The sequence below is a fragment of the Myotis yumanensis genome, unplaced genomic scaffold (genome assembly GCF_028538775.1).
Source record: "Myotis yumanensis isolate MYYU_CA2020_CCGP unplaced genomic scaffold, mMyoYum1.0.hap1 SCAF_5, whole genome shotgun sequence".
NCBI classification, from domain to species: Eukaryota; Metazoa; Chordata; class Mammalia; order Chiroptera; family Vespertilionidae; genus Myotis; species Myotis yumanensis.
This window is the reverse complement of record NW_027223756.1, coordinates 12,916,329-12,928,778: the sequence shown is the minus strand read 5'-3', so window position 1 is coordinate 12,928,778 and position 12,450 is coordinate 12,916,329. Positions and strand designations below refer to the sequence as shown.

Here is a 12,450-nt window from a genome sequence, read left to right as displayed (position 1 = left end):
TCATCCATTCCAGATAAAATGTGATGAACAAGAAAACTTACACTCTGGGGTACCGTGGCTCTCCCTCTGTACCAGTAGCATGACATCCAGTGATGCCATTGTGTAGTAGCAATTGACAAATTCACTTAATTTCTTTCTTTACAGGAGTAACAACTGTGCTCACCATGACAACTTTGAGCATCAGTGCCAGGAATTCACTCCCTAAGGTGGCTTATGCAACTGCTATGGATTGGTTTATCGCAGTGTGCTATGCCTTTGTGTTCTCCGCTCTGATTGAGTTCGCCACCGTAAACTATTTCACCAAGAGAGGTTATGCCTGGGATGGCAAAAGCGTGGTTCCAGAAAAGGTAAATGCATTAATATCCCCTGTGGTATAGCACTGATATGTCTTTTTAAACATGTTAGATGGCATGTTTGGACTTGCGGAAATGGATGAAGAATGCAGAGAGTGGTTAATGAGGATTGCAATTCTTATATCATCAATGATTAAGTGCTATGATAATTTAATTTTTGTTAAAGAAAGTTGATGGACAGATGTGCAGAGTAGATGCAGAAGATAAAGGAGACAAAAATTAATATTTCTACTCAAATGTGCTTTTCTATGGCTTCAATTGATCTTAGAAGAGTTTTAACAAGCCTGACATTAGGAGAAAATAAACTTACACATAGCATTATAATTTTTATAACTTGAAAATCATAGGCTTTTGGTTACTTTTTAAACCTAATCCCTTTGGTTATAAACATCATTACTATAATGCCTCAATTTAACTGTGTTTGCAAAATGCATTATTTCCAATTATCAGTGAAGCAAAGGGCAGGAATCATTTTCTCTTTCCAAAATAGAGGCTTGCTTTAAGGGTCATAACACAGAGAAATCACAGAAAAATGTAGAAAACTATCAAGTTGAGATTATCACTCAGCCCTAGCCACTTTGGCTCAGTGGATAGAACATTGGCCTGTAGACCAAACGGCTCTAAGTTCGATTCTGGTCATGTACCTTGGTTGCAGGCTCTTTCGGGCCTGGGCCCTGGTGGGGGCTCGTGCAGAAAGCAACCAATTGAAATGTTTCTCTCATATCAATGTTTCTCTCTGTCTTTCCCTCTTTCTTCTACTCTCCATAAAAACCAATGGAAAAATACCCTGGGGTGAGGATTAACAAAACAAAACAAAACAAAAATAAAAGAAAGAAAGAAAAAAAAAAGAGAGACAGAGAATATCTCTCAGAACCTATTTTAGAGTGGATTTGAAAACAGTTAGAGAGGCTATTTCTATTTCTGATTTTTGAAGGGAAAAATATATCAAAATGCAAGTGAGTCTTGGGACAGTAGAAAGAAGGGCAAGTCAGAGACAGGCTATCAGACCTCTGGAAGTAATCTAGGAGGATTCACTCTTCAGCAGTTTCCCCCGAATTCCACTCCATTGAATGCTATCTTCTTGTGATGGTCCCTGAAAATACAGCTCTATGATCAAATACAACTGAAAGAAAATATGCTGTTAAGGTAAAATTCTTTTATATTTACCCCTCAGCAACAGATGAGTCAGCTTAACACCCCAGTGTGCTACATAAGTAAAAGCAAAAGGGTTCTGCGCAGGATGTACTATCATAGCCAAAGTGTACCAGAAGCAGGCTCTGAAAATCCAGCCTGCCTTGAAACCTTCTTGCCCAGTATAAACATTCTTTGAATTTTCAAACCAAGAACTTTGACTCAGGTTGAGTAGAGAGAAGAGACAAGATACAGGGACTGCATATATCAGCTGGAGAGAGGGCCATGAAGGTGGAGACAAAGTTAATTGTCAAGTATGTGCCTTTGTCATCCATGGCTCTCTTTGTCCTAGACCAGAAGGGCAGCCTAAAGGAGAGAGAGCCAACCCAGGAGACAGGTTATCATAAAACACTGAGAATTGTAAGACACAGTCCAGAGACAGAGCTGCGAAAAATTTCTAAATGTACATTTTAGAATTACTGACATATTCTACTGAAATTATTCAGGATGAGTGATATGCAAACATGGGTGACATACAGTGAAAGTGAGGTGCAAGCATTGGGAAAGTTGCTTTTCTAGTTTACTACTTTCTTTGCATGCTGTGAGAGACCAACATCTTTCTGATTCTGGCTCCTAAGTATCAGCTGTTACTGACTAGTGGTTAGATGAATGGGAGTTTTTATGGAGACCATGGAATTTTGGTTGAGGCATTGGTGAGCTCATAGTTCTGATTGTTATTTATCCCATTCTGACCCCTACATTAGTCTTTCATGTGCTATGTCTCAAAGAAAATATTTTAATCTCTATCAATCTTTAGTCCATACTAGTGAGTATATATGTATGTACTGCAATACATCTATATGTAATAATACATCTACATTTACATCAGTCATCCTCATTAAATAGACAATATTTTCTATAAGTTATTTATGCTTCTGTAAAAATCTTCCCGAAGGCTCTGACAGTTTGATTTGCTTATTCTAATCTAGGTCTCATCTTGACATTCAGAGATGAAGAAGAATATATTTTTTCTGATACTAGGTTAATGTTTCTAGGAGAGTTAAATTTCCAACCCTTAACAAGGTGCAATTTAAAATTCAAAAGAACTTTCCCACAGGGTCATCACATTATCCAATGAGCATACAGCAGCCTGCTTATAACCCATCCTTCTATGGTTAATTGCTGAAAGAAATGCCAACTTCTTAAAGAACGTGGGGGAGCTCAATATTTTCAGAAATTAGTATTTCCCGATAAACCAAACAGTTATTTCTAAATATTCTATTCAACATGATGTTGCAAAAAAAACAACAACAACACTTAATTTGAGAATTTTTAGTAGTGGAGTTATGATAAATTGAAACAGGAAGAGATGACATCTCCATGAACTTTTTCTTTAGAAGATTATTTATTTCAGTTTGCCTAATAGGATGTCTGTCACTCAACAAGTTTTGGTTACACTGGAACCTTTGGCCTCTCTTCAACACCAGAGTACATTATACATGTTATCTAAAGGGCATAACAAGCTGTTTAATGTATCTATAATATTAAAACTCTCATTTTTAAAGAACTGAACTCAACATAAGGTCAATTTGGCTCTTTAACGATGTTGAAATAAATCATAATCTCTTCCTGACCTGTAGTCATTTGGACTACATTCAGAGAGAATCACTTTCACTTAATTATGGAAATTTCTGTTCTTCCTCATAAAGCTTAACCAACTCTGCCTTCACTGAAAAATGAGTGTATATTTGGAGAAAGTGGCCTTATTTTAATGGAGTAATACTGGAAAAAATAATAATATATTTGTTTTTAAATCTCTAAATAGCTTAAGGATTTGGAGAGAAAAAAAAAAGTAGCAGAGAGGGCACATAGCTGGAAAATAAATAAATTTACCTGTTAAAATTCCTGACTATTGTGTCTAGTGAAAAGCACCAGGTCTTCTAGAAGTAATAATTTATTCTGATTTAATAATTTAAAAATACAAATTATTCAGAGAGTACTGCATCTGGTGGTTCAAGTTTAGGTTCTCATCGATGGCTAAGTTTTTGCGACGTCAATAACCAGGTTCAAATCTTGAGAAATCCTAATCAAAATATGAGACTGTGTCCAAGACACTGCACTTTAAAAAATGTTACTAGTAAATTACTGTACAAAAAAGAATGAAAACCATTCTTTTAGACTATCGCTGTCCAGCAGAAATATAAGTACGCTGCAAACATCAGCCAGGTATGTACTTTGAAATTTTCTAGTAGCTTTATTTTTTAGGTATAAGCCAGTGGAATTAAGTTTAATAATATACTTTAGCCCATATATAAAAATATTATCTTTACAACATGGAAACCATACAAAACATTATTAAGGAGATAGATTTCATTCTTTCTTTCACACTAGGTCTTCAAAATACTATGTGTATTCTATACTCTCAGCATGTATCTAATCAGACTAGCTATATTTTATTGCTCAGTAGCCACATGTGGCTATTGGCAATTGTATTGGGCCACACAGCTATAATCAATGATCTACTCAATTTTTTGGCAATGTCTACATGACAGAAACCCTAAGAAATGCTGCAGTTGTCAATTGTTGCATAGACGTCACTGATGAGCAACTAACATTGAACAAGAATTGAATTCTGGATATTCTCAATAATTCTGCTTTATCATTTGCCCACCTGGGGAGAAGGAGCGAATAATACTAACTGGCTCAGCAACTTATTGCTCAAAACAAACCACCTGGCAATGGCAAGGTACAGATCCTAAAATAACAACCAAGCATTTGGGGCTGAGAACAGCCTGGGGGTAATCCCATTAGTCTAACCTGGGCTCACTCACAGGGTTGCAGTTAACTGCAGGCTCCACCAGGGCGAGAAGACCCACAGTGACCTCTCTCACAGGTCTGGGGCCTGATGCTGGCTGTGTCTCTCACCTGGTCTCTGTCACTCAGTAGTCTGGTCCAGGCTTCTTCATGCAGCAGTGGCATGTTTGTAGAAGGTCAAGGCTGAGGTTGCAAAGCCTCTTGAAGTTAGGCTCCTACACTGCAACAGCATCACTCTGTCCAAAGTCACAAGTCCATTCTAGACTCAACGGGTGGGGAAATGGAGAATGGCTCTTGATAGGAAAGTGGGGAAAATATTGTGTCGGCATTTTTCCAGCTTTACCAAGATATAATTGACACATGTCATTGGGTAAGTTTAAGGTGTACAGTGGGATTGCTTTGATACATATACATATTGAGAACTGATTACCACCGTAGCATTAGTTATCATGTCTACTCATTGCATAGTTACCATTTCTTTCTGTAGTGAAAGCATTTAACACCTATTCTCTTAGCAACATTCAAATATATGATACAGTGTTATAAGCTGTAATCACCATGCTGCACATTCTATCTCCCAGCTTGTCAATCTTATGACTGGATACGGGTATCTGCAATCTTAATTTACCTCAAAAATACAGTCATAAATTACATTTCTTAGATTTTTAAATAAAGCACAGATTTAGGTTCCAGAGTGAAGGTCACTTTTACTCAGCAACTTATAAACATGCTTATCTCACAGTTTACCGAACAAACTGTTTTTACTCTTTCTTTTATAGCCAAAGAAAGTGAAGGATCCTCTTATGAAGAAAAACAACACTTACGCTCCGACAGCAACCAGCTACACCCCTAACATGGCCAGGGGTGACCCTGGCTTAGCCACCATTGCTAAGAGCGCGACCATAGAACCAAAAGAAGTCAAGCCAGAAGTCAAACCTCCAGAACCCAAGAAAACCTTTAACAGTGTCAGCAAAATTGACCGCCTGTCAAGAATAGCCTTCCCACTGCTATTTGGAATCTTCAACTTGGTTTACTGGGCTACCTATTTAAACAGAGAGCCTCAGCTCAAAGCCCCTACCCCACACAAGTAGGTCCTTTTATTCACATTCTGCTGTTCAGTCCTCTGCAACGGAAACTGCTTTCTGTTCTCAACGCGGTAATTCCCATCTGCTTTATTGCCTCTGTCTTAAAGAATTTGAGGGTTCCCTTATTTCCATAATTCCTACAAGAACACACCCCTGTCCAGCAGTGCAGAGCAGAGCAGAGAATACAGCTGAGAGACAGGATTCTGAGAGTGAGAACGAGAGAGCAAAAACAATCGCAATGGAAGGAGACAGAATGAAAGGGAGAGGGAAGAAGGGGGACATAGTTCCCAAGATAGGAGGTAAAGTAGAAGAAAAATAAAACAACTGTAACTCTAGATAATTTGTAGATATATATTTCCAAATATTCTAAACAAAGAAGATACTATATATGTCAAAAATATTTTTATGTGAAGGTGTTTAAAAGAAAAAAAATTATAAATGTTTAATGAAGAAAATTTTCAAAGAATCTATATCTTTATTGCACAAACTATGGTATGCTTACATTTTTGTTTTGTTTTTTAAACCGATGGATAACTTCCATATTTTTGTTTCCAAAGCTAAGGACCCCCATTCTTTCTCCTGTTATAAATGCCTAACATGCTATTTTGTTGCTAAGTGCTATTTTAAAATTCATAGAGGAGCAGTTCCTCCTTGTAGAGCACATTTCGTCCAAAGGAGAGAAATGTTCTATACAGGCTATTTTCACTATCATCTCCACTTTTATCTCTGGACTTGATGAAGAATCATTTTAACAAAAACATAAATACTCAATAATAGCCCAAAATTTTGAAAATTAAATAAAATAATTTAAAAAATATTCCCTTTCTCATCATGCCTATTTACAGATAGCACATGGGTTCCATAAATCACTTCATTCCCTTTATAAAGATGTTTTAGAGGGGCAAAAATATTTTGCAAGCTCTAGAATTGTTGAATGTATTTTATATACCGTACATTAAAAGCTTTAGATTGAAATTTATGACTAGTGAACAAAAATAGAATATATAAATTATCTATGTACATATACAGCATGAGATTGTACATTTTTTTACTTTTTTTTTTTTAAGGTTGTGTTCTTAAAATAGTGTGTAAGACTCACCGCTCTTAGCTGTTAGAATGTTGTTAAGTGCTATGGAAATACCTTTAGAGCCTGCATTTAAGATTAGAACAGCTTGCAGGAATCAGGTGGAACTTCAAATATATGGGCATAAAGTTCATTTACGTAGAGAAAGCTTATAATTGCAAACTGCTGTCTGGCGTACAGTAGTAAATCAGTTGCTATCTGCTCCAGTACTGCCACAGTTCCCTAAATTAGACTCTTGTAGTATAGAAACAAAATGGAAAAGCATTAGTGAGAGCGAGAAAATCAACTGTATATTACCGCTATCTTTGCTGATATCAACTATTTCGATGTGCTGTACCATATGTAGCACCAACTATAAAAATTCATGAAAGAGAATGTACAGGAAATAGCTTTTATTGAGTAATGTTATTTCATTTATACTGTAGCAATATATTTGTAGGTATACTATGTAAGGGCTTTAACGACAAGAGGTTCATTAATACTCCCTATGAAAGTTCTAGGCAGTTTCATTACTTCCCAGATGTTTTAGAGATAAATATTTATGCAGAAGGTATTTTTGAAGTCTCCTTTTTGTCCAATAGGGTTTCAGATTTATTTAAAATAAGCATCCAGAATCCACAGTTCATGGTCTAAGCAACACATTTAGGGTACCACAACATAAACCTGTCAGCCTAATTGCCAAATGAGACAGCAGGGTCCATACCCAGGTTTGGAGCTATGTCTTTCTCAAAAAGCTGCTATCCAATGATGTAGGAAAATACACTACGTTTTCCTAAACAAACTCTGGTTTTCTTTTTAAATGTGCTTTATTGTTTGATTTGGTCCTGCTGAAATTCCATGAGCTAGGCCAATAAAGGCTGAAGCAAGGGTGTTCATCCTCTGGTATCGTGTGTAGATATCATGTATAGAAAATAAAGTAAAATATGGCTCTAACTTCTATGTTACTGTTTATCTTGTTATTTTTCTGTGTCAATCTAATGTGTTTATTAAGAGTATTTTATCTTCCAGACTCGTCATGACTAACGTTTGGTCTGTATTTTGCTCATTAGATGTGAATATTTCTTATTAGTCAGCTTCCTGCTATGCAATGATGGCATTTCTCTCATTTCTTAGTTTGTTAGTATATGTGGATAATATTCTATTGTATTAATTGATTACATAATTTATGGAAGACAAATAATTCTATGTAGTTTTCCTACAGTGTTTTGCTAAACCATGTAATACTAGGTAAGTCTTCCTTGAATATAAAGTTACGCTCTTAAAGAGGACAGTTCCTGTTTATTACCAGGAATATTTTTAAAGATGACACTGAATGTTTATTGCACATTAGTGCAGTGAAGTGGCAATAAAACCTAAGATGAATTGAGGTTGTTTATCGCAGATGCATGTATTGCTTTACAGCGTTTAGCAAAAGCTCTTAATTTTATGTCATACTGTATTCTATTATAATAATAAAGCTAACATTATTAAATAACAAGATGGAATGCCTGACTGTCTTTTCATATTGTCAAAAGGACATGCTGTTTCCCTATTTTAAAACATTTTCAGGTAGGAGTACCTAAAAGTGCCAAGTGTTAGCAGGGTTCTAGGCTATAGACAAGGTTTTTGGAGATGTATCAGCAGTATAATCCCACTGGGGATTGAGCCCGCAACCCTAGCATTTGCCCTGGTCTGGAATACAACCATGACCTCCTCATTCATAGGTCCACACCCAACCACTGAGCCACACCGGCAGAGCTAACCTATCATTTTTAATGAATCACTTTTAAAAAGAAAAATTATTAAACACTTGGTATCTGGTGTTACTAGTAGCACTTCAACTCAAATTTTATAAAGCATACACAGTACAGCATAAAAATGCTTAAATGAGAGTAGAGTCTGGTCATATCTATTGTTAATACCGAAAATCTGTTGTTGTTGTTTTTAAAATCTACTCTAAAGAGACTCTGGTTTAATTGTTTTTGGGGAGGAATCTGAATATTGTAGTTTTATTTAAAAGCTCCCCAGGAGCTGTTACATTCCTTAATGTTTCTATCACCACAAAGCCAGACAGAAGTACAGAATACTTACAATTACTTGAAAGACAATAGAAAAGTCATTTAAATGACAGGCATAAAATTGTACCCGGTTTCTACAGACAAGACCATGTGAGGCAAAATCTTTCTGTGTCAATGATGGCCAGGAGAAAACAAAGTATATCGTACTTCTACAGATAAAGTATGCGTCTTCCTAAAAAGTTATTCATGACTTATTAGCAAAATTAGTACTTTTAAAATCCTCCAACTCACTTGACTGATTCAACCAACATAAAACCACCCATTATAAACTAGCTAAACCATCACACTCATTGACTTCTTGGCTCTCCTAAAAATGAACCTAATGAATGATGAATATTTTGGCTATCCAACTCCACCCATGCCGGGGCTCACCATAATAATTATCTAAGGAGTGGAAACAAGGATGGACTTGGCATGATTGCTGGCCATCTGTTTGGATTTCACTATACCTGCTTGTTGAGACCTTCTGCTGGATGTTTCTAAAATCTATCCAGCCCTTGTGAACAGCAAGAACAATTATCTCACTTGGTTACATCATAGCCACAATTCGGTCAGATACATGGACTCCAAATGTTAATGTAGTGTAACTACTAGTAGACTAAATTCTACCAATATTGCTGAATCCCTACCCTGTGTTAAGCATTGTGCTAGAATATAGGGATGTAGAGACAAGCATTTCATGGCCTTTTTCATTAAGGATATCACAGTTCTGATGGGAAAGAAAGACAGAGAATCAGGCAAAGACAATATAAATATTGTGCGAAAAGTACAGGATAAGAGACACATAACAGGGGTTCTTTGCTATGTTGCATAAGGTTACATAATAGAATGTGTAGGAACTAATAATATCAAAATGAAATAAAATATAAGAGGTGAAATGGTCCTGGACCACAAGTCGGGGACTTGGATATAGCACCAGCCCTAGGAGTTTCTAGCCATTTAATCCCTGACTAACATTTGAGACCCTTAGATCCTTCAGCTAATGTGGTAGGTCCTGAGATGACAGAGATAAAGATGACGGTATGCTTGGAAAACTCATAATTTCATGGGGAATCCAAGTGAACCTGAAGTTACAACACTTTACACTAGATGTACAACTACCAATAAATAGGGATTTATCCTTGCCTAGTGGTATGAGGAAAGTCTTCAAATGAAAGTGTTAGCTGAGCTATGTTTTCAAGGATGAATCAGCATTTACCAGGCACTTGAGTGTTGGGGTTGGTTGCTGGTGATAAGGGACAGAACTTGCATTCAAATACAATACATTAAAACTTAACTCAGAGAGTCACGAAGATCTCATTCATTTGTGGATTATAATGAACAACATAAACTGATGAACAAAAACAGATCCAGAGACAGAGAAGCATCAATCAGATGCTCAAAACTCAGAGGGAACTAGACCCAACAGGACACTAAAGGAAGCGTTGGGGATTGTGGAAAAACAGTTCAACCTGTCCCTGTAGCCTCAGGTCCAGCTATCTGGTGCCACAAGGAGAAAGAAGCTGTGTATCCCTACACTAGTACATTCTAATGATACAGAAAAACATTTGATATTGAAATTCTTTCTGACTCTTAATTTTAAAAGAACTCTGTTTGTCAAGCATAATATATGAATTGGTTGAAAGTAGCTAATTCAACTGATTAGTGATCTCTGTTTTCAGAATGTCTATGCAGATTCACACATTCATGTGATCATCATTAATTGATCAGTTATGTTTGGTGTTAGGGTTATTTCAGAGAAAGGTAAGGTGGTCCTCCTCATTGTTAGTTAGCAAACTTAAAAGTGATATTTAAAACAATGCTAATTATCTACATTTTCAAAAGTCACATTATTTGTCAATAAAACATAGTATAAAGAGAAGTCAAAGTTTCCATTAAGTTGTAAAATATGAAGGTTCATTTTGGTTTTGTTAATAATTCACCTTTCTCAAACTCTAACAGGTCGAAAGGATAATTTCCTCATTAGTAGCCTATCAAAGTATAATGCATATTACTTTTTTTATGCTTACCATAGGCAGTGCAATTACAAAAGGAGAAATTCATATAGGTCTGTTGATTTGCCTAAAACACTGAAAGTGCCCAAGCCGGTTTGGCTCAGTGAATAGAACATCGGCCCACAGACTGAAGGGTCATGGATTCAATTCTGGTCAAGGGCACATACCTCAGTTGCAGGATCCACCTCTGCCCTGGTCAGAGCACGTGCGAGAGGCAACCAATGGATGTGTCTCTCTCACATTGATGTATCTCTCTCTGTGTCTCTCCCTTTTCCTTCTACTCTCTCCAAAAATCAATGGAAAAATATCCTCAGGTGAGGATTACCAAAATCAAATAAACAAACAAAAGAACACTGAAAGTGATGTTACCAGATTTTTAAAAATGTGCTCATTATAAAGCTGATATTTTCAAAACTCATCTTTTATTTGAAAATAAACTTATGCTTTATTTGAAAAAGTAATAATCTTATAAAATATGACATACAATATGAAAAGAATAGACATTTCATATCAAAAAGAACAGTCATCGGAGTAAGGAAAAATCATCCTAAATAAGCTAGAGATGAGGAGGTGGGCCGTGAAGGGCACTTTGGTGTTCTCTGATACTCTTTGGTATATTGATATTCTGCCGTTGTAGCAGAAAGAGCAAGGCCACTAGAATCAGAGATCTCGTTTTATATACTGACTTGGCCTACTGAGCAGTTCCTTCTGAACTTCAATAATAATGTGGACTTTCTAGAATGACAGAATAAAGACCTGAGCAAATCCACTCCCCCAAAGCAAAGACTTGACAGGTTTTCTAAAGCAGTAATTCCAGGATTATAGAAATCAGCCAAAGCCATTCAACAAAGTAAGCAGTGCTTATTCAAAAAGCACTACTGAAACTTTTGTAAGAATATTCATATGAAATGTTTTAACCTGGGATTTTACTCAGCACCCTTTCTGCTCCATTTTTGCAATAATGCTGCCAGGGAAGGACAAGCTGTACAGGCAAAAACCTTCACCACCGAGGGCTTCTTACTTCATTTGGGGCCAAGTAGGCACCAGTTCCATACCCATGGAAACTGGTGGAAACAGTAGCATTTTTACCTGCAAATGAACAGGAAGGCCAATACTGAAGGTAAGCAGAAGTTACTGATGTGAGTAAGCAAAAGACTGGCAGAGAGCTAGAAATGAAAATCTAACAGGGAGATGAGGGAAGTAAGGCATCCATAGAGGGCTAACTTCAAAAAAAGTACACTGGTCTCCCCTTATCCACAGTTTAGCTTTCCACAGTTTCAGTTACCCACAGTCAACTGCAGTCTGAAAGAGTATTGGAAAATTTTGGAAATAAACGATTCATAATTTTAAATTGTGCACCATTCTGAGTAGCATGATGGAATCTCATGCTGTCCTACTCTGACCGGCCCGGCATGTGAATCATTGCTGTAGCCCTTCATCCAGTGTAAGCAGTTATACACTATACACTACCCACCGCTAGTCACTTGGTAGCTGTCTGTTATCAGACTGGTTGTCAAAGTATTGTCAGTGCTTGTGTTCAAGTCACCCTTATTTGACTTCACAATGGCCCCAAAGCTCAACAGTAGTGATGCTGGAAATTCAGAGATGCCAAAGAGAAGCTGTAAAGTGCTTCCTTTAAGTGAAAAGGTGAAAGCTCTCAACTTAATAAGAAAAGAAAAAAAATCTTGCTGAGGTTGCTAAGATCTATGGCAAGAAATGAATCTTTTATCCATAAAATTGTGAAGAAAGAAAATTCTGCTAGTGAGAAAGAGCACAACCACATAACTTTTAATATAGTATATTCTTGAATTGTTCTATTTTATATTACTTGATAACGTTAAACTCTTACTGTGCCTAACTTATGAATTAAACTCTATCATAGGTATTTCTGTATAAAAAAAACATAGTATACATAGGGTTTGATGTTATCTG

The 12,450-nt window shown here is 36.5% G+C and overlaps 1 protein-coding gene across 3 annotated transcripts in view; it reads left to right on the top strand.

Annotated features, from left to right (window-relative positions):
• GABRA1 (gamma-aminobutyric acid type A receptor subunit alpha1) overlaps nucleotides 1–7,944 on the top strand; it is a 49,820-nt gene extending 41,876 nt beyond the window's left edge. For all 3 annotated transcript variants that reach the window (XM_070414472.1, XM_070414473.1, XM_070414471.1), the window contains exons 9-10: nucleotides 145–347; nucleotides 5,078–7,944. In XM_070414472.1, coding sequence (XP_070270573.1) covers nucleotides 145–347; nucleotides 5,078–5,389 — 515 coding nt within the window. In that variant the 3' untranslated portion in view covers nucleotides 5,390–7,944. The remainder of the gene's footprint in view (nucleotides 1–144; nucleotides 348–5,077) is intronic.
• The last annotated feature ends 4,506 nt before the right edge of the window (nucleotides 7,945–12,450 follow it).